This window comes from Pristis pectinata, chromosome 40 (genome assembly GCF_009764475.1).
Source record: "Pristis pectinata isolate sPriPec2 chromosome 40, sPriPec2.1.pri, whole genome shotgun sequence".
Lineage (NCBI taxonomy): Eukaryota > Metazoa > Chordata > Chondrichthyes > Rhinopristiformes > Pristidae > Pristis > Pristis pectinata.
The window spans coordinates 5,044,354-5,061,845 of record NC_067443.1 but is presented as its reverse complement, the minus strand read 5'-3'; the positions used below and the strand labels follow the sequence as shown (position 1 = coordinate 5,061,845).

Below are 17,492 nucleotides of genomic sequence, written 5' to 3'. Positions count from 1 at the left end.
GGGAGCACCGGGTGTTTCATACTTGCAAGCTACTGACTTGGGCATGGCAGTAGGAGTGGGCAGAGGCTGGCATTAAGAGAGACATTCGACTGATGTGAATAAATACCTAGTTTTATTGCAGTTGTTTACAGGCCAATCGCAAAGCTGGTCGACATTGTCCCGGCAACCTCTGTGGAAACCACAGGGATTTGGAGACCGCGGTGGGGGGGGGGGGGGGGGCGGGGGGGAAGGGTCTGGTGGAAACACAGACTTAGGGAGTAAGTCAGCGATGCAGGAGAGGTGCCAAGACAGGAAGATGGCTCCTGAGTCCAAGAAACTGTGCCACAAGTCACAGAGCACACATTACGCGGAGAGGAAGAGGGCGCGGACTGCGTAGACCGCACGGTTTGGCGGACACCGACAGGCTCTTCCGAGATGTGGCAGTTCCTCGTCATGAGCGGCATTCACCTCCTACCTCACCCGCGACAGACGTGGCTGGACGCTCACCGGCTCCAGAAGAGGCCCTTCAGCAGCCGGTCGAGGAAAGGCAGAGGGTCCTGGGCTGACGGCGGCTCCCCGGGTACACCGTGCCCCGCCCGCTGATCCCAGTTCTCCGCAAACCTCTGCAGGTCTCCTGAGTGGATAGGACATGAGAGAGAGAGAGAGAGAGAGAGAGGAGGGGGGAGGAATGGTTACTGGAGGGGGAATCCAGACCCCAAGGATTCTGAGGTCTCTGCCTCGGTTGATCCTTTTCCTCACTCTGCACCTGCCCCTCGACCCAACCCTGCCCCGGTTGGGAAGGATCCAAGGACATCCCCACCAACTTGTTCACTGCTCACTTTTCTCCTGTCTATTAGGAAGGATGTGGAAGGGTTGGAAAGGGTGCAGAGGAGATTTACCAGGATTCTGCCTGGTTTAGAGAGTATGCATTATGAGGAGAGACTAAGGGAACCAAGTCTTTACTCTTTGAGAGGAGGAGGATGAGAGGAGACATGATAGAGGTATACAAAATATTGAGAGGAATAGATAGAGTGGACAGCCAGTGCCTTTTTCCCAGGGCACCAATGCTCAATACAAGAGGGCATGGCTTTAAGGTAATGGGTGGGAAGTTCAAAGGAGATATCAGAGGAAGGTTTTTTTACCCAGAGAGTGGTTGGGGCATGGAATGTGCTGCCTGGGGCGGTGGTGGAGGCAGGTACATTGGTCAAATTCAAGAGATTGTTAGATAAGCATATGAAGGAATTTAAAATAGAGGGATATGTGGTAGGAAGGGGTGAGATAATCTTAGGTGAGGTTTAAAGGTCGGCACAGTATTGTGGGCCAAAGGGCCTGTATTGTGCTGTACTGTTCTATGATTCTATGATTAGTTGCAGCTTCCTGGGGGCAGGGGGCAACCCCAACAAGAGGAAAACCATGAGGGGCATAGACAAGGTGGACAGATCACAGCCCTGTTTCCCCCGGGGGTTCTGGGGTCTAAAACTAGAGGGCACGGGTTTAAGCTGAGAGGGGAAAAGATTTAAAAAAGGACTTGGGGGACAACTTCTTCACACAGAGGGTGGTGGATACACGGAATGAGCTGCCAGAGACAGGTACCATTACGACATTTGAAAGACATTTGGACAGGTACATGGATAGGAAATGTCTGGAGGGATATGGGCCAAACATGGGCAAATGGGACAAGTTTGGCATCTTGGTCGGCATAAACGAGTGGGCTGAAGGGGCTGCTTCCATGCTGTGGAGCTCTACGAGTCAATGCTGTTTCTATAACCCTTCCATTTACCCTCCCCTCCTTGGGCGCAGCGCGCTGTGGGAAGGCTAAGCCCAGACTCCACGGAGGGCTCAGGGAACATCCCTCTCACTGGACTGTCAGGTAGACGCACAGTCAGCGGATCACAGAACACACTCCCCCCACAGACTCGAGTAGTTCCACCCCATCCGACTTACAGACTTGCTACACACACACACACACACACACACACACACAGAGTCCTGGGGCAGCTCCGCGCAGACACACAGACTCCCAGCGAACGCATCAGGGATCCACATCACAGGTCACTCTGGAAGCCACCCTCCCCCCAGCTCTGTGAGCTGCACCCACTGCCCTGGAATGGGCAAACACTGCTCGACATCGCACCGTGGGTCCCAGACACTCACGGTCATCCATGCCGACCACCTGCTCGGTCTGCTCCTCCCTGCCCTGGGCGTCCCTCCGGGTCACCGTGGTGTACGACTGTTCCCCCTGGACTCGGGTTATCTTGGTCTCCTCGTTGCCCTCTCCATCCCGTTCTGTGCGCCGTTCCTCCACCGTCTGCGGAAGGGAATGGGGAACAAAGAAATAAATGAACCAAGACAGGCCAAGGATCCGATCGCCCCTCCCTGTGCCGAGTGAACGGTCTCTATGGCTGACCAAGGACTACTTAGCTGCAAGAAGCATTACAACAAGTCTGACTGACAGATGACCCACAACGAGGAGTTCAACTGTTAGGCCCTGCCCCCAACCACTGGTCAAAGTCAAGTTTATTGTCATCTGCACGTCCATGTGTGAACAGGTGCAATGAAAAACTTACTTGCAGCAGCATCACAGGCACATAACATCAGGTAAGCAGCATTCACAAGAACAATTAAACATAGACTATACACTTTTTTTTTAACAACAACACAATTAGATCAAAAAAAAAGTGCTTTGTAGGCACGGTAGTGTAGGGTTAGCATAACGCTTTACAGCACCAGCGACCCAGGTTCAATTCCGGCCACTGTCTGCAAGGAGTTTATATGTTCTCCCCATGTCTACGTGGGTTTCCTCCGGGTGCTCCGGTTTCCTCCCACATTCCAAAGACGTATGGGTTAGGAAGTTGTGGGCGTGCTATGTTGGCGCCGGAAGCGTGGCGACACTTGCGGGCTGCCCCCAGAACACCACGCAAAAGATGTATTTCACTGTGTGTTTTGATGTACATGTGACTAATAAAGATATCTATCTAGTGCAAAGGGGTCATAGTGTTTGCTGTACTGAGGCAGTGATTAGGGTTGTGCAGGTCGGTTCAAGAACCGAATGGTTGAAGGGAAGCAGCTGTTCCTGAACCTGCTGGTGTGGGATTTCAGACTTCTGTACCCCCTGCCCAATGGGAGCTGCGAGAAGATGGCACGGCCCGGATGGTGGGGACCTTTGACGATAGATGCCACAGTCAGCAGCTGCAGTGGAGTGTGCACAGTAAGTCACTGCCCCCTGTAGTCCGAGACGGCAGCTAATTAGACACTGTCATAGAGGGAGAGTGGGAGAGGGAAGACACATCGTCAGCCACTGGTGAAGTTCCCGAAGATTGGAATGTTGTTCGGTTGTTTGAGAAGGGTAGCAAGTACAAGCCAGAGAACTACAGGCCGGTCAGCTTGACATCAGTGGTGGGGAAGTTACTGGAGGGAATTCTGAAGGACAGGATCTATAAGCATTTAGAGGAGTCAGCATGGCTTTGTGCGTGGAAAGTCATGCTTGACAAACTTTGTAGAGTTTTTGTTTTGAAGAGTAACCAGAAAGGTAGATGAGGGTAGTGGATGTTGTTTATTTGGCCTTCAACGAGGTCCCGCCTGGTGGGCTGGTCTGGAAGGTGAGATCCCATGGAATCCAGGGAGAGCTAGTTAGGTGGATTCAAAACTGGCTCAGAGATAGGAAGCAGAGGGTGGTGGTTGGAGATTGTTTCTCGGAATGGAGGCCAGTGACTAGTGATTTGCCGCAGGAGTCAGTGTTGGGACCCTTGTTATTCATTATTTATATCAATGATTTGGATGCAAGTGGCCAAGGCTTGATCAGTAAGTTTGCGGATGACGTGAAATTAGGAGGTGTTGTTGATAGTGAAGAAGGTTATCATAGATTGCAGGGGGATCTTGATCAGTTAGGGAAGTGGGCTGAGGAGCGGCAAATGGATTTCAATACAGATAAGTGTGAGGTGATGCATTTTGGAAAGTCAAACCAATGTAGGACTTGTACTATGGAACAGAAGGACCAAGGAGTAAAGTGCATCATTAGTTGAAAGCAGCATCACAGGAAGACAGGGTTTAGCGTGCTGGCTTTCATCAGTCAGTGCATTGAGTGTAGGAGTTGGGACGTTATGTTGCAGTTGTATAAGTCTTTGGTGAGGTCGCACTTGGAGTACTATGTACAGTTTTGGTCGCCCTGTTACAGGAGAGATGTGATTAAACCGGAAAGAGTGCAGAAAGCATTTACAAGGACCTTGCCAGGACTAGAGGGCCTGAGTTATAGGGGGAGGTTGGCCAGGCTAGGTCTTTATTCCTTGGAGTATAGCAGAATGAGGGGTGACCTTATAAAGGATTATAAAATCATGAGGGGCATAGATAAGGTGGACGGTAACAGTCTTTTCCCCAGGGTAGGGGAATTCAAAACTAGGGGACATAGGTTTAGGGTGAGAAGGGAAAGATTTAAAAGGGACCTGAGGGGCAACTTTTTCACACGGAGAATGGTAAGTATATGGAACGAGCTGCCAGGGGAAGTGGGTGAGGCAGGTACAACAGTATCATTTGAGAAGAACTTGGATAGGAACATGGAGGGACATGGGCTGAACGCAGGGACTAGATGGGCGGGCACCATGGTCAGCATGGACTCGTTGGGCTGAAGGGCCTGTATCCCTGCTGTACTGCTCCATGACTCTACCAAATCTGTGCCAACGTCAACCTCCCATCTACACTGTGGAGACACAAGAGACTGCAGGTGCTGGAGTCTGGAGCAGGAAACAAGATGCTGGAGGAACTCAAGCCGGTCAGGCAGCATCTGTGGAGGGAAATGGACAGTCGAGGTTTCGGGTCAAGACCCTTCATCTGGATAAAGAGCAGAGAGGGGAGATAGCCAGTGTAAAGCGAGGGGGAGAGTGGGGCAAGAGCTGGTGGATCCAAATGATGAGGGGTGATAGGCAGCAGATGGAGTAGGGGAGAGGGAGAGGGAGAGGGAGAGGGGAAATAGCGACAGAGGCTGGGAGGTGAGAGGTGGAGGCAACAAAGGGCCGCAGATGTTGGGATCTGATAGGAGAGGAAGGTGAAGCCTGGAACCAAATTAGTGGAGAGGGCAGATGGGAACAGTGGGGGGGGAAAGAGGACCCAGTGGGAGGAGCGTGTGGGTGACGGGGGCGCTGGGGTGGGTGTAGGAGGAACTGGGTGGATCAGGTGGAGAGAGAAAAGGGACAGAGGGGGAGCAGGTTACCTGAAAATTGGAGAATTCAATGTTCATGCCGTCAGCTTCTACACTACCCAGGCAGAATACGAGGTGTCGTTCCTCCAGTTTGCAGGAGTTAGTTAGAAGTCTCCAAGCACTTGTAGCCAAAACATTGTTATTCCTAAATCCCGGAACTCCCTCCCCAACCGCACCGTGGGAGCACCTTCCCCACACGGATTGCGGCAGTTCCACAAGGTGGGTCGCCCGGTGAGGGGACGAGAGCGAGAGAGAGAGAGACAGGCGATAAACCGTGGTGCGCTTGGAACATCACTCACCCCGTCAGGACGGACGATTTTGGAAATCGAAATGCTCTTGAAGTAGGATTTACTCTGGGGCTCAGCTGGCTTGAGGGCACTTTCCAAGCCTTCGGAGGTCACCTTGGAGTCCAGGTCTGTGGAGGCAACGGGAATCGGGTTACTTCAACCACCCAGCGGCTATGGTGGAAATTGGCAAGTGGAGTTCACAGAAAAACCCCCCATACTGAGCCCATTTACAAGGCACCGTTCAGGACTGTGAGGGAACACTCTCCGCTTGCCTGGGTGAGGGCAGCTTGGACAACTTTCGAGAAGCTCGATATCATCCAGGACAAAGCATCCCGTTTGGCTGGCACCCCATCATACTGCCTCACTCTAGCACTATAGGGCAGGCACGGTAGTGTAGCGGTTAGCGTAACGCTTTACAGTGCCAGCGACCCGGGTTCAATTCTGGCCACTGTCTGTAAGGAGTTTGTACGTTCTTCCCGTGTCTGCGTGGGTTTTCTCCAGGTGCTCCGGTTTCCTCCCACATTCCAAAGACGTACGGGTTAGGAAGTTGTGGGCATGCTATGTTGGCGCCGGAAGTGTGGCGACACTTGCGGGATGCCCGCAGAACACTCTACACAAAAAGATGCATTTCACTGTGTGTTTCGATGTACATGTGACTAATAAAGATATCTCTTATCTTACAGAAGGTATGTCCACAATGACCCTCAGCAACTTTTTTTAATATAGATGCATCATAGCCTGGGATGGCAATTGCTCTGCACAGGACCGCAAGAAGTTGCGGAGAGCTGTGGACGCAGCCCAGTCCATCGCACAAACCCAGCCTTCCCTCCACCAACTCTGTGACTCACCCTGATCCTGCTTCCTGGCTTCACCCTTCCGCAGACTGTCCCAGAGGTCTTCAAACTGCAACGGAAACGCTCGCGGTCAGAGACTCCACTGGCGACTGGGAACGCAACCCCACCCTTATCTCCCATCCCCCCGCCCAGTCTCCCAACACTCCCCGAGTCTCAATGCCCCTCACAGCAGGGCAGTCAGTTCCACTGGTCGCCAAGCTCCCTCATGCAAACCACGGCCGAGTCAAAGCCCTCGACTCGAGCTGAATTGGAAGACTCCCGCCCTCCCCAGCCATTGCCATTTAACCAAATCATCAAAGCCCCATCGGCAGTCCTTCCAGGCTGTGCCAGTTCGCTGCCTGAGCAATCCCATTCCCCGCCTGAGCAATCCCATTCCCCACAGCCTTGCACACATCTCTTTTGGGTATCAATCCAATTGTTTAATGAACGCTCCTGTTTAATCTGCACTTTCAGGCAAGACATCCAGGACACAGCAACTCTTTGGCTGACAAACATCCCAACAGATGCTGCTCAGCCTGCTGAGTTCCTCCAGCAGATTGTTTGTTGCTCCAGGTTCCAGCAGCTGGGATCTCCAAATCTTTGACTAATTTGTTTTTCCTGATTAGGCCATTGCTTACAAGATGAGCATTACTATCGCACTGGAGTCACACAGAGGCTAAATTAGGTTAAGATTCCCTCCCCCTGAAGAATACTGGCCAACCAGTTTTTGTTTTTAATGACAATCCAACATCTTTGTGATCATCATTCCTGGTTCTTTGTTTTTGGTTTAATTCCAGAACTAAAAATTCCTCCTGTGGTGGGATTTGAAGTCAGACCAATCACCAAGGGGAAATTCTCTGCCTCATCTCTGTCCCATAAAAGCAAACATCCTCTCCATCCCACTGCACTGTCAACATCCCTCAGGATCTTCTATGTTTCAATCAAATGTTTTGATTCTGGAGAGGGTCCAGGTTTCTGAGAATGATCCTGGGGATGGAAGGGTTAATGCGTAAGGAGGGGTTGATGGCTCGATGAAGTTCAGAAGGATGAGAGGTGGGGATCTCATTGAAACCTACCGAATATTGAAAGGCCTGGATAGAGTGGACGTGGAGAGGATGTTTCCATCAGTGGGAGAGTCCAGGATCCGAGGGCACAGCCTCAGAATAAAAGGACATCCCTTAAGAAATGAGATGAGAAGGAATTTCTTTAGCCAGAGGGTGGTGAATCTGTGGAATTCATTGCTACAGACGGCAGTGGAGGCCAAGTAATTGGGTGTATTTAAAACGGAGGTTGATAGGTTCTTGATTAGTAAGGGCATCAAAGGTTATGGGGAGAAGGCAGGAGAATGGGGTTGAGAGGGAAAAATAAATCAGCCATGATCGAATGGTGAAGCAGACTCGATGGCCTAATTCTGCTCCAATGTCTTATGGTCTTAAACCATCTCCCAGTCTTCTAAGCTCCTCTGGATGAGAACCCAGCTTGTCCAACCTTTGCTCACTATTCCGGGGATTAAAAACCAAACAGATGCTGGGAATCCGAACTGAAAATAGAAAATACTGGAAACACTTATTTCCAATATGCCCTTCACAACAAAGGAGGCCAATCTGCCCATCAAGTCCATACCAGCTCAGAGAACAATCCCATTCCCTTACTAATTTTCCCTTTAACCCATTCTCCCCACATTCCCATGAACTCCCTCCAGATTCAACACACCAGGGGGACAACTTACATTAATCTAACCCACTGATCCCACACGTCGTTGGGACGTGGGAGGAAACCAGAGCACCCAGACGAAACCCACGCGGTCACAGGGGGAAGGAACATGCAAACTTCACACACACACACACACACACACACACAGCGCCGGAGTTCGGGATCGAACCTGGGTCTCTGGGGCCGTAAGGCAGCAGCTCTACCCACTGTGCCACTGAACTCTTTGCCAAAACTGGTCTAGTGCAGATATTTCCATTCTTAATTTCCCCATTTGGAGCCCAGTGTGTTAATCTGAGTTCCCTGCACATCTATTTTGAAAAGCATGCAATTAAAACATTTTTCAAGAATCTGTGCCCGTGAATACCTTTTTACCATCACTGGGGATCCCAGGGTTGTGTGTCTCAATTAAAGCTGCAGTGGACTCTTGATTATCTTGCCTTACAGAGAGGAATGCCTCCACTGATAATGCAAAAACACAGATACCATGCAAGAGGTTGCCTCTGGCAACTGTGGAACACACCTCAGTGTTGAGCACCACCCACCCCAACACAACTGCACGGAGGCAGCTTTCAGCAGCTAAGCTGCCTCTGGACCATGCCCGGCAGCTCTACATCCTCAACAAGTAGTGCCTGCCCCTCCCATCCAGGTGACGTCCTTTCCCAAGTTCAGCCCAACACGGACGGGGGTCGTTCACAGAACCAAGGAGGGTTGGATCTGCAGACGGGGCCTTTCTCCACATCCCTCTCACCACATCAGCCTCTGTAATTCTCTCCTGGACGTCACTGGATGCATCACAGCTTGGTACGGCAACTGCTCTGCCCAAGGCCACAAGAAACTGCAGAGAGTTGTGGACACAGCCCAGTCCATCACGCAAACCAGCCTCCCCTCCATGGACTCCGTCTACACTTCCTGCTGCCTCGGTAAAGCAGCCAGCATAATCAAGGACCCCTCCCACCCCGGACATTCTCTCGTCTCCCATCGGGCAGAAGACACAAAAGCCTGAAAGCATGTACCACCGGGCTCAAGGACAGCTTCTATCCTGCTGTTATAAAACGATTAAACGGTTCCCTAGTACGATAAGGTGGACTCTCAACCTCACAATCTACCTCATTGTGGCCTTGCACCTTATTGTCTGCCTGCACTACATCTTCTCTGTAACCCTATACTTCTATTATTACTTTTCCCTTTTGTACTACCTCAATGTGCTTATAGAACATAGAAGAGTACAGCACAGTATGGACCCTTGGGAACAATCTGTATGGATACAAAGTTTTTCCACTATCTCAGTACAAGTGACAATAATAAACCAATTACCATTGCTGAGCTGTTTTAGAGAGCAGCTATGAATCAACCACCTTGGTGGGTCTGGAGTCACACATTGCCAGGTTTCCCTGAAGACCCAGGACTGTGTCAATAGAAACAACAGGAGCCATTCAGCCCATCGAGCCTATACCCATGTTCGATAGGATCGAGGCCAATCCAACATTCAAATCCTTTCCCCCACAAGCCTTAATTCCCCCAACTAGATGCCTGTCTGGGAAGGACCCGTGGTTATGGTAGCAAGTCTGGGTGAGAATGTGGTCGAAGAGCTGCAGAGCAGTGGAAACCACAGGGGGTGCAAGTCCAGAGGAAGGGTCTCGACCCCAAACGTCAACTGTCCGTTTCTCTCCACAGATGCTGCCTGACCCACTGCTTGTTTTTTGCTCCAGATTCCAGCATCTGCAATCTCTTGCATCTCTAGAAATCTATCTCAGCCTTACATGTACACAAGGACTCTGCCCCAACAGCTCCCTGTGACAAAGGACTTCCAAGGAATCACAAGAGTAGAAATTTTCCTAATTTCAGACTTCGACAGGTACCTCCCTGTTCCGAGGCCACACCCTGGACTGTCCCACGAGGGAGAAAATATTCCTTCAGCATTTACCTCCATCTAGCCCCCTTAAATGTCTTTTTTTTTTATTATTAAGATATCCTCATCCTTCTGAGTGTAAATCAAAAAACTGCAGACATTGGAAACAAAGTCAAGGAAAGGAAATGCTGGAGGAACTCAGCAGGTCAGGCAGCAAAGAGAATGTATTAATGTTTCAAGTCAAAGAGAAAAGTGTTGACAGACCTTCAACCTGAAACATTAACTGTGTTTCCCTCTCTCCACAGATGCTGCCTGACCTGCTGAGTGTTTCCAGTATTTTGTCTCATTCTTCTAAACTCCAGTGAATAGAGACCCAACCTATTTAACCTTCCCTGCTTGCTGTACAGAGGGATCTTGGGGTCTGAGTCCATAGCTGAAAGCGGCCACGCAAGTAGATAGGGTAGTAAAGAAGGCACGTGGCATGCTTGTCGTCATTGGTTGGGGCACTGAATACACAAGTCACTCTCTCTTCTCTCCGCTTCCGTCAGGTAGAAGATACAGGAGCATGAGGGCACATACCACCAGGCTTAAGGACAGCTTCTACCCCACTGTGATAAGACTGTTGAACAGTTCCTTTATACAATGAGACGGTCCCTGACCTCACGATCTACCTTGTTGTGACCTTGCACCTTATTGCACTGCACTTTCTCTGTAGCTGTGACACTTTGTACTGTTATTGTTTTTACCTGTACTACATCAATGCACTCTGTACTAACTCAATGTAACTGCACTGGGTGATGAATTGACCTGTACGATTGGTATGCAAGACAAGTTTTTCACTGTACCTTGGTACAAGCGACAATAATAAACCAATACTAATGTTGCTGCTGTACAAAACTTTGGTTGTGCCACATTTAGAGTATTGTGTGCAATCCTGATCACCCCATTACAGGAAGGATGTGGAGGCTTTGGAGAGGGTGCAGAAGAGGTTCACCAGGATGTTGCCTGGGCAGGTGCTACAAAGAGAGGTTGGACAACTTGATTTGTTTTCTCTGGAGGCTTGAGGGGAGACTTGATAGAGGTTTATAAAATGATGAGAGACACAGATCAGGTAGACAGACAGAATCTTTTCCCCAGGATAGAAATGTCAAGTACTGGAGGATGTGCATTTAAGGGGAGAGGAGGAAAGTTTAAAGGAAACGTGAGTGGGGGAAGTTCTTTTTTTAAAAATGCATGGAGAGTGGTGGGTGCCCAAAACAGGCTGCCGGGGTAGTGGTGAAAGCAGACACGATAGTGGCATTTAAGCAGCTTTTAGATACACAGGAATATGCAGGAATGGAGGGATGTGGGATTATCTGGAGGCAGAAGAGATCTAGTTTAATGTGGCATCTTGTTCGGCACAGACCCCGTGGCTGAAGGGCCTGTCCTGTGCTGTACTGTTCGTTGTTCTACGTAATCCTTCCATGGCGAGGATTATCCTACTGAGCCTTCTATGAATCACTTCCAATGGAATCACTCCTTCCATAAATAGGAACATGCCAGATGTAGCCTCACTAATGCTTTGTACAGATTCTGTTAAACTTCCCAACTCAAACTCCAGAGAGTTTATAGTCAGTCTGGATTTGTAGTTACCACCACTGATTCCAAATTCACCGTAAGGACATGCAAACCAGCAGCATCTGTGAGATGCCTCCTTTCTATCCTCTCCTCCCACAGATGCTGCTCGACCCACTGAGTTCCTCCAGCAGATTATTTGTTGCTCCAGATGCCAGCATCTGCAGTCTCTGGTCTCCAGAGGATAAGGGTCCAATCTCTCCTCACATGGCAAACCTTCCAACCCTGCAGACACAAGAGACTGCAGATGCTGGGATCTGGAGCAAGACACAAAACACTGGAGGGACCCAGCGGGTCAGGCAGCATCTGTGGAGGGAAACGGACAGTCGACATTTCAGGCCGAGACCCTTCACCTGGACTGAAAGACCCCAACGTGAATGTTGAGCATCTGCTTGTGACGCTGCTGCAAGTTTTGCAATGCTCCTGTGCACACATGGACTTGTGCAGATGACGATAAACTCGACTTCTGATGATAAGAGGGGAGACGTCCATCCCCGGAACCCGTCTGGTGAACACCCCCCCCACGAGATAGAATGGCGGATCAGACCCAAAGGGCTGAATGGCCTCCTGCCCCCCCCACCCACCTCCCCTCATTTCACCCCCACCCAGCCACCTCCCCTCACCCCCATACCTCCCCCAGCCACCTCCCCCCACTTCCCCCCCACCCACTCACCTCTCCCACACCCACCCACCCGCCACCCACCCATCTCCCCCACAACCACCCCCACGTTGCTGTGACACTTGAGCTTACGTTTCGCGAGGGATTCCAGGGGGGCCGGTAGGGAGCGGTGGGTCTGTCCCCCGGCCGGGGCTCACCTCCTGCCTCCCCGCTGAAGCCGGGCGGCTCGCTGTCAGGTTGCTTCAGCATCCAATCGCGAGGCGCCCGCCTCCTCACCCCCTCCTCGGACCCTCCAGGCAGGGGGTGGGTGTCGATATCAGGAAACTCTGGGGGGGCGGGGGTGGTGAAGAAACAAGAATGAAAATTATTTTCACAACTGTTTGGTTCTCCTCTGTCACGCAAGATGTTCGTCCTCAGTCCTCAGTCCCAAGCTCGCAACTAGCCACCCCCTCTGCTGTTGACCTGGCCAGTCCTATAGTCACAGAATCACACAACACAGAAACAGGCCTTTTGGCCCAACCGGTCCATGCCGACCAAGATGCCCACCTATGCTAGTCCTATTTCCCCACGTTTAGCCCATATCCCTCTAAACCTTTCCCATCCATGTACCTGTCCAAGTGCCTTATGTTAATGTACCTGCCTCAACCAATTCCTCTGGCAGCTCATTCCACATACAGACCACCCTCTGGGTGAAGAAGTCGCCCCTCAGTTTCCTATTAAATCTCTCCCCTCTCACCTTAAACCTGTGCCCTCGAGTTCTCGATTTCCCCTACCCTGGGAAAAAGACCCTGTCTATGCCCCTCATGATTTTATACACCGCTATAGGGTCTCCTACACTCCAAGGTATAAAGTCCCAACCTACTCCAACCTCTCTCTATAACTCAGTCCCTCGAGTCCTGGCAACGTCCCCGTGAATCTTTTCTGCAACCTTTCCAGCTCAATGGCATCTTTCCTATAGCAGGGCGACCAAAACTGAACACAATACTCCAAGTGCAGTCTCACCAATGTCTTGTACAACTGTAACATAACGTGCCAACTTCTGTACTCAATGCCCTGACTGAAGGCCAGCGTGACAAAGGCCTTCTTCACCACCCTGTCTACCTGTGATGCCTATTTTTCAGAAACTCTGTGTCACTGGCCTAACACTCATCTCCTTGAGAAGGTGGGGATGAGCTGTCGCCTTGAGCCATCACTGTCCGTGTGCTCCCACAGTGCTGATGGGGAAGGCATTACAGGATTTAGACCCAGTGATGATGAAGGAACGGCGGATATATTTCTGGATCTGGGTGGTGTGTGACTTGGAGGGGAACCTGCAGGCAGTGATGCCCCCTTGTCTAGTCAAAGAGAAAATGGCAGAAACACTCGGCAGGTCGGGCAGCGTCTGTGAAGAGGGAAGCAAAGTCAATGTTCCATGTCAATGTCCCTGCATCAGAACTGGTGACGGGACACAAAGGGGGACAGAGTTAGAGGGAGATGAGGTACGGGAGCCTCATAACAACATGTTCCACTGCAAGATGGGTCACCATCTGAGCAGACTCCATCTTCGTACATTGGTGCGCTGCAGTTACTCAGTGCCAAGTTTCCCTCCGCACCATCGGGAGTATCTACAGGAGGCGCTGCCTCAAGGAGGCAACACCTATCATCAGAGATCCCCCACCATCTGGGCCATGCCATCTTCTCGCAGCTACCATCAGGCAAGAGGTGCAGAAGCCTGAAGTCCCACACCACCAGGTTCAGGAACAGCGACTTCCCTTCAACCATTCGGTTCTTGAACCGACCGGCACAACCCTAATGACTACCTCAGTAATAGCAACATTATGACCACTATGCACTAAAATGAACTTTGTTCATCGTTTTTGGTTCTAATTGCATTAATCCATGTACAATCCATGTTTATCTTCTGAATATTGTGTCTCTAATGCTACTGCAAGTTTTTCATTGCACCTGTGCGTACATAGACGTGCATATGACAATAAACCTGACTTGACTCAACTTGACTTGTCATTTGCACATGTACAGTGAGGTACAGTTACAATGAAAAATTTGCTTGCTTGCACAGACACGGAGGTACAGACAACACACAGAACATAAATTATACTGCATCTCCCAAATCCACTGCCTCTACTACCAAGAGCATCACTGCCTGCAGATTCCCCTCCAAGTCACACACCACCCTGATCCAGAAATACATTGGCCATTCCTTCATCATCACCGGGTCTAACTCCTGGAACTCCCTCCCCAGCAGCGCCCTGGGAGCATTCACAACTCAGTAGCAACTCGCAAATGACGACTCAAGCACACATTCTCAGGAGGAGAGGAGGGTCAAGCCAGGCCATAAATGGCAGCGACACAGGTGAAAAATAAATATATGAAGGACTGGGAAGGAATGGCTGCGCGCGTGAGGCTGAGGAACAAAGCTGTAGAGATCAGGACAAGATCAGTGGACGGCCCAGGAGGACAGGGAATGGAAGCCAAATAGAAATGTGAAGGCTAACTAGGCATTGGAAGGACGTTTAGGAAGTGTAGAGGACCTGGGCGTGATGGGACAGGTGGATATGGGTTACTTTGTAGGCCTAAAATACCTTGCAGGAACCGAATAGACAGCAGGGTCAGCACAGTGGCGCAGAGGGTAGTGCTACTGCCTCACAGCTTCAGGGAGCCAGGTTCGATCCCGACCTTAGGCACTGCCTGTGTGTGGAGTTTGCACATTCTCGATGCGACGGCGGGTGTTTCCCCCCCACCCCCACCCGGGTGCTCCGGTTTCCTCCTACATCCCCACGACGTGTAGGGGATACATGGAACAGTACAGCACAATACACAATGTTGTGCCGACCTTTAAACCTCACCTAAGACTATCTAACCCCTTCCTCCCACCTCCCACATATCCCTCTATTTTAAATTCCTCCATATGCCTATCTGGTAATCTCTTGAATTTGACCAATGTACCTGCCTCCAGGCAGTGCATTCCACACCTCAACCACTCTCTGGATATCTCCCTTGAATTTCCCACCCATTACTTTAAAGCCATGTCCTCTTGTATTGAGCATTAGTGCCCTGGGAAAGAGGCACTGGCTGTCCACTCTGTCTATTCCTCTTAATATTTTGTACACCTCTATCATGTCTCCTCTCATCCTCCTTCTCTCCAAGGAGTAAAGCCCTAGCTCCCTTAGTCTCTCCTCATAATGCATACTCTCCAAACCAGGCAGCATCCTGGTAAATCTCCTCTGCACCCTTTCCAATGCTTCCACATCCTTCCTATAATGATGTTGTACCTGTACGAGCTGCTGTTAAACTGCTCCCCTAGTGGGTTATGGGTAGAATCTGGGAAAAGTTGATGAGAATGAGGGGAGAATAAAATGGATTAGGGTTGGATTAGTGAAAAAAAATGGGTGCTGATGGTTGGCGATGGATCTGTATCCCTCTCTGTGTCTAGTTGGGCTACTGCTGGTGACCTGCACTCAGTACAGCCACAGCTTATTGAACGGGAGAGCAGGTCTGATGGGCCAAACAATCTCCTCCGGCATCTATCGCTAATAGAATCCTGGACATTTTACAACACAGAAGGCCATTCAGCCTGTCATGTTTGTGCTGGTCGAAAAAGACCTAATCCCACCTCCCAGCACTTGGTCTTTAAGGAGGCAACCAAGCGATGTTTAGAAATAGTGACAAGGAAGAATGTGCGGGGAGTTTTACGAGGGCCCCTTATCTTAAGGAGGATGTACTTATGTTGGAGAGGGTTCAGAGAAGATTTACGAGGACGATTCCCGGAACGAAAGGGCTCACACACGGGGAGCGATTGTCGGCTCTTGGACTGTATTCACTGGAGTACAGAAGAATGAGAGGGGACCTCATAGAAACATTTCGAACGTTGAAAGGACCGGACAGAGTAGATGTGGTTAAGTTGTTTCCCTTGGTGGGTGAGTCCAGGACAAGAGGGTGAAGGGTGGCGGTGGGGAGGAGAGGGGAGGGGGGTGTGAGGTAGGTGAGGTGAGGTGAGGGAGGTGGGGCTGAGCCAACTTGCCAAATTGTCCCATGGGCACATCCCAGCTCCCGATTCCTTTGAAGAGCTCGTCCATCTCGCGGAAGAGTCCAGAAAAGCCTTCGCCAAACGGCTGCCCGCTGGGCCCAAAGCCAAATCCGAAGGGGTCGGCCCGGTGTCCATCGAAGTCCTCGTCATCGTCCCCCTCCTCATCCAGGACGGTCCCACGATAGAACGGATCCCTGAGACCACACACAGGGTTAGAGCGGCTCAGTGTCTTGGGGCTGCAGGGGGTGGGGGGAGTTGTAACCGGGCGCCGGGGGGAGAGAATGGCTGGACTTGGGGAGGGTCCAGGGCAGGGGCTGGCTGCAGGGCTGTGGCGAGGCAAGCAGGAGGTGGGCAATGGGAGGAGTGGGGAGAGGGGGAGAGGGGGGGAGGGGGAGGGGGGGGGAGGGGGAGAGGGGGGAGGGGGAGGGGGAGGGGGGGGGAGGGGGAGAGGGAGGGAGGGGGAGAGGGAGGGGGAGAGGGAGGGGGAGAGAGGGAGGGAGGGGGGAGGGGGAGAGAGGGAGAGAGGGAGAGAGGGGGGAGGGGGAGGGAGGGAGGGGGGAGAGGGGGGAGGGGGAGAGAGGGAGGGAGGGGAGAGGGGGGAGGGGGAGAGAGGGAGGGGGAGGGGGAGAGGGAGGGAGGGGGAGGGGGAGGGAGGGAGGGAGGGGAGAGGGAGGGAGGGGAGAGGGGGAGAGGGGGGGAGAGGGGGAGGGAGGTGTGTGTAACTGGGGAGAAAGGCGGAGGGAGAAAGTGATGGGAACAAGGGACCGGGTGGCCAGAGATGGGGGGGGGGGGAAGAGGAGTGAAGGGTGTTGGGGGGAAAGGTGGGGGCAGTGGGCGGGCGGGCGAATGGGAGGAGTTGGGGGACAGAGGAGGAAGGCACTGGGCGATGGTTCCCCCGCTCCCTCAGGCGGACGGGGACGGGGACACGGTAACGTTTGCCCGGCGCCTCCTCACCCTCCGCGCTCCGGGAAGCCGAAGAGGCCCCGAAAAATCCCGAACAAACTCATCGCTCCGCAGCTGTCCGCCGACCTCCTGCCGCAAAACCCCGCTCGGCGTCCGACCTCCTGCCGCAAACCAGCGTCGTAAAACAGCTCCGCGGCGACCTCAAGCCCATTTAAAGGGACAGTCCCCTCCTGAGGGCTTGGCACTTGAACTCTGCAACTTCCACAGGGAATCTGTCAGGAGCCTCAGCACAACCCCAAAGGCGGGGAACTTGCGCAATGGATGATCTAAACAGTAATGAGCGTGACGACACGTTGCAAGCTGCTCTCTACAGATCTACTCATTACCCTTACTATAATCGTTCTAAACTTTTAAATTTAAACTCTATGACACTAACTATAACTCAATGTAACTGCACTGTGTAATGAATTGACCTGT

The 17,492-nt window shown here is 51.6% G+C and overlaps 1 protein-coding gene across 1 annotated transcript; it reads right to left on the bottom strand.

Moving 5' to 3' along the window:
• Positions 1-95: 95 nt before the first annotated feature.
• On the bottom strand, positions 96-17,272 carry hax1 (HCLS1 associated protein X-1). The gene is made up of 7 exons (XM_052045953.1): positions 17,067-17,272; positions 16,107-16,306; positions 12,218-12,411; positions 6,306-6,360; positions 5,470-5,585; positions 2,134-2,287; positions 96-613 (listed from the first exon to the last, which is right to left on the bottom strand). The coding sequence occupies exons 1-7, from the start codon at positions 17,117-17,119 to the stop codon at positions 483-485; spliced, it is 903 nt and encodes a 300-aa protein (XP_051901913.1). The 5' UTR covers positions 17,120-17,272; the 3' UTR covers positions 96-482.
• Between the last annotated feature and the right edge of the window lie 220 nt (positions 17,273-17,492).

Coding starts and splice junctions, on each gene's coding strand:
- hax1 (XM_052045953.1), bottom strand. CDS start 17,119: ATGAGTTTGTTCGGGATTTTTCGGGGCCTCTTCGGCTTCCCGGAGCGC. Junction 6,361..12,217: donor CCTGGAATCCCTCGCGAAAC/GTAAGCTCAAGT, acceptor TTTCCGTTGCAG/TTTGAAGACCTCTGGGACAG. Junction 5,586..6,305: donor AGCCAGGAAGCAGGATCAGG/GTGAGTCACAGA, acceptor TTGCCTCCACAG/ACCTGGACTCCAAGGTGACC.